The sequence below is a fragment of the Notothenia rossii genome (assembly GCF_949606895.1).
Source record: "Notothenia rossii genome assembly, chromosome: 11".
Classification (NCBI taxonomy): domain Eukaryota; kingdom Metazoa; phylum Chordata; class Actinopteri; order Perciformes; family Nototheniidae; genus Notothenia; species Notothenia rossii.
Window position 1 is genome coordinate 23054027 of NC_136910.1, and position 4657 is coordinate 23058683.

At 38.3% G+C, this 4657-nt stretch overlaps 1 protein-coding gene across 1 annotated transcript; it reads left to right on the top strand.

The window, feature by feature from the left end:
• Window positions 1–1886: 1886 nt before the first annotated feature.
• Window positions 1887–4448, top strand: LOC307025698 (proteasome subunit beta type-3-like). The gene is made up of 4 exons (XM_079660532.1): window positions 1887–2056; window positions 3125–3309; window positions 3668–3775; window positions 3877–4448. The coding sequence occupies exons 1-4, from the start codon at window positions 2054–2056 to the stop codon at window positions 4094–4096; spliced, it is 516 nt and encodes a 171-aa protein (XP_079516658.1). The 5' UTR covers window positions 1887–2053; the 3' UTR covers window positions 4097–4448.
• Window positions 4449–4657: the final 209 nt, after the last annotated feature.

The following is a 4657-nucleotide window of genomic DNA, read 5'->3' on the forward strand; positions in this document are numbered from 1 at the left end:
GGCTCTTTTAGTCAAAAAGGTTGCAGACCCCTGGGTTAGGGGTACAGTATGATCCAGAGCCCTTGCGCTCAACGTGTCGAAGTGTTTTTGAGCAATATATTGAACATCTTATAATGGCATAGCAAAATGAGCGTACTGATGACAGATAACAGCGCTTTATATTTTTGAATGCCAGCATCTACCAAAGGGGCAACTGTGGTTATAAAGGGGCGACTGTAGCTTGGAAGTGCGGCCGTCATTGCTGTAAACATGTCGATGTATTCTTTGGCCAGATACTTAACCATAAAATGCCTACAATAGTATAATAGACAGTGTGTGTGTGTGTATGTGTGTGAATGTTAGCTTCCTTAAGCAGGTGGCACCTAGCATGGCAGCCTTGAATAATTGTAAAGACTAGAGGAAGCACAATATAAATGTAGTTCTTACATTTATTTATTTGTTTATTCCACACATGGCAGTTATTTTAAAACAAAACATGTACACTTTGCAAAACATGTAGACTTATACTAGTTGTTGTTTTTTTATAGCGCATGGTTGAAAGGAGCAGGGAGAAGAACATCTTATTTTACCTGCCCAATGAAATAACCATAAAAAAGTAAAATAAAAGCAATATTCTTTCAGTCACAGTTGCTTACAAATACTGAAACATAAAACCAGAACACAATCAAAAGTCAACTTCATACTGTCTAATTACGCTTTCTTTATACATTTTCTCAAACACAAAAATGTTCTTAAAGCCTTTTAAATCATTCGACAAAGAATTCCACTTCTTTACACAAACTACAGAGACACATATTTGCTTTAAAGTAGTGCAAACTGATGCTTACAATTGTATTTCCTGATGATGCTCATCCTCTGAAATTAAAACAAATTAGTTTTGTATATTTTCTTTTATATATTGCATGGTTGATACTGAAAGTGGTGATTGTTACCACAATTTGCAAGTATGATCATCTGACGTAGAAAAAGATTCATCCCCTGTATTGTACTGCAGTAAGAGCCGGTAAGCTGTTTTTTTCTGTCATATCTTAAGGCATAAAGCGCTGTGGCAAAGCTCTAGTGACTGGAAGCTGTTTGGCTGTGTACCTGTACCCACATTAGCATACTGGTGTGACCTTTGACCTCCTGACCATGTGTAGCTGTAGCACAGACTGCAGAGGGAATCGCTGGGTGTCAAAGAGACAGAGGTTCGGCAACAATTGGAGATGACAGCTCATTCATCATGGCCGAGAGATCCGTTCCACTGAATGGAGCACATTCTCCACCCTACACTGCATCTGGCTAGCTTAATTAAAAATGGGAACACAGTAAACAACCTCAATGATTTCTTCCCTCTGCAGTTCTACTTCATTAAAAAACATAACTTTTATGTTTGCCATCTGTTGTGTCCCGTCAAATGTGTTTGTTTATGTATTTTGTCTGTAATTTCCTGTTTTATTTTGTATTTACCTCTTGTCTTTCTTTCAGGCCCTGTTTCTTCCTCCCCTTGTGTGTTTTCCCGCCATCATCAGTGGGTGTTTCTCAATCGCGAGGATGCTGGCTTGGTAGTCACGTACTTCCAAGTCACTTCCTTCAGAAACGAAGCAAGTATACTTCCAAGTATGCTTCCAAGCCACGGCTTCGGAAAACAAATAACAATGGAACAGGCTAATAAGTGTGCCACTCTCTCTAACGGTTTCAACATAAACTGTACCGAAAATAAATACCTCACGATGTCTATCTAATTGTGAACTTGCTTTACTTTCACGGAACACATTTTTGTTTTGTTACAAACAAATGTAACAAAGTAACATTACTAACAGATGTTCTAGGCCACTATGTATACTCACATTTAAATGTGTGTTGCGTCGGTTCAGCCATTCTCCGCAAGGGTTTTTGAAATAGCTTGGTTTCCGTCACGTGACTTCTACGACACGCGAAATTCAAGTGGAGGTCAGGAAGTGAAAACGCAATCATTCATCAACGCAGGAATCATGGAGGACACCGACTATGTCAAACAATTAAATGAACCTGCACGCCGCAGATATCGTGAAAAAATCACAACACACTCACAATGGTAAGAGCACCAGACATTAGATCACATGCCAATGTGTTCTTAGGTAAATGGTCAAATGTAACTAGTATTTAAGGGTAACAGTTACAAGAGATGTCTAAGCTAATGTTGGTAGCCAGCTAGCTTTTAGACTTCTCCATCCTGCTTAAACTTAGCAAATATTCAATGAAAACATATTTTAAGTTTGGGGTTGCAAGTAACTTCAATCTCACAACCCTAAACGTTTCAATATATTCAATGTTGTAGTTATTTATACAAAACATTTCATTGTGATGGTAGCCGGGGCATAGCTGCAATGCTAAATACTTAGCTTACCTAGCTGCACACGAGCTAACGTTGTGTCTTGTAGGCTAACTTAACTGTTACAATAATTCCCCGAATTCACTTTAATGGCATTATGATTCAATAAATCCGGTTCACTTAAAGGGCTGATGTTGCGTTTGGGTCAACATCAGCTAACGTTTGGTTCATTAGACATTGCTTGTTTGGTTAGCTAAAGCTTCAACCTACTAAGCTAGTCAGCAATTTGTTAATGTGAGTCCACTGACAGCAGACAACTGCAACAACTTCAACAACCCAGCAACGAGGTTTCACTATACATCATTACAGGTCAACATGTATAACGCGGGATAATAAAGACTTTGGTTCAATAATAATGTTCTACAACTACACTTTTTATTTGATCTTACTTTTATTTCTTTTGATCGTTGAAATTATTTTAGATGAACGTTATGCTCCATGTTTACACATTTGGGTGGTTGGAAATAACCCTGAGTCATGTTTTTGTTCCTTAAATGAAATATATAGATTTCAGTCATTTATTTTGAGGACAACATTATTCAGTATCTTATTTGCATGTTGCAAATAATACATATTCTTAGGATATTCTTTACATGTTATGCTGTATAGAAGGGCCTCAACTTAAACTTAATTTTAATTTCAATGAATGTGCTTAAAAATGAGCTTTATGTTTAAATAGTTTGATTTGTCTCTTTAATCAGTTGTTTGATCTATCAATGGTTTAAGCTCTGACTAACTTAACTCTTCTTACGTTTCTCCTTCTTCATCCAGTCTATTATGTCCTATAACGGAGGGGCCGTCATGGCCATGCGAGGGAAGAACCGTTTGGCGATTGCAGCGGACCGGAGGTTTGGCATCCAGGCTCAGATGTTCACCACAGACTTCCAGAAGATCTTCCCCATGGGAGATAAGCTGTATATTGGGCTGGCAGGACTGGCCACTGATGTTCAGACAGTGTGAGTGTGTAGACCTCCACCTTGTTCTCTCAAAGTGGCTAAACAGTTGTGAACACCAGGGTACTATGATGACAGGATTGATTTACAACTCTATAAAGCTACAACTCTCAGATCTAGACTAAGTAAGACTTCTCATTTAGAGAAAGCCTGGAGTGTCAAGTACAATACTACACCTATAATGTTTATACCAACAACAAAAGTGTTGTAGTTGAATAGTATTACTATTCATTCTAATAAATAGGGGAGAAAACGTTATTAGAAATTCTGCTATCCATAGCTTTGAAATAAGTTAGATTTGGGATGACTGAATTCAATGTAAATATCTGAGGATTGATGGACGTCTTTGCCTTGTGTGTAGATCCCAGAGGCTTAAATTCAGACTGAACCTGTACGAGCTGAAGGAGGGTCGCCAGATCAAGCCCAAGACCTTCATGAGCATGGTGTCCAACCTGTTTTACGAGAAGAGGTGAGTGCACTGAACTTAATATAGACCCATGTCCACATTTAAGCTGCTTACAGTAGACACAAATACCTGCATAAATGGTAAATATGTCATGCTTTCATCAGGTTTGGGCAATACTACATCGAGCCTGTGATCGCCGGAATAGATCCAAAAACCTCCGAACCATTCATCTGCTCCTTGGATCTGATTGACTGCCCCATTGTGACAGAAGACTTTGTTGTGAGCGGAAGTTGTGGTTCTCTCCTTGTTGCATTATTATTTGCACAGTGGCAGCTCTTTAACCTGCATTACAGCACCTTCATATTCACTGACCACACTCACTAGAGGAAGTAGGGCTGTGTGATATATTGCTATTGTAAAAAAGATGTTTACTGAAAAGATTAAATGATACTAAGAAGACTGAATAATACATGGTTTCTTATTTACATTTACAATAACCCTCAATGGCCATACATGGGAGCGTCACCAGACCAATTGTCATCTCTCGAATATTGTTTAATGAATTAAGCCTGAATGTAGATGAAAGTTGTATATTGAGTAGGGCTACACAATTTACAACACACAAAAAGATGTTTACTGAAAAGACTTGAACACAAGATGTTTGAACACAAAAAGATGTTTACTGAAAAGATTAAATGATACTGAATAATACATGGTTTCTTATTTACAAGACTACAGCTCCATGACTTTACTCCAATGGGAGGAAAGACACTGACAGATTAGACAAGGCACAGCAAATAACCCCAATCTTGTCAATTAATGCTAGTGCCTCACCTGGTTTTGTTAGCATGTGCTCTATGCGCAGAGCCCTGCTTTGCAGAATCTGATATTTTCTTCTGACTAATCCTATGACTCTTTCTTCATGAATACGCACATTAGCTATTT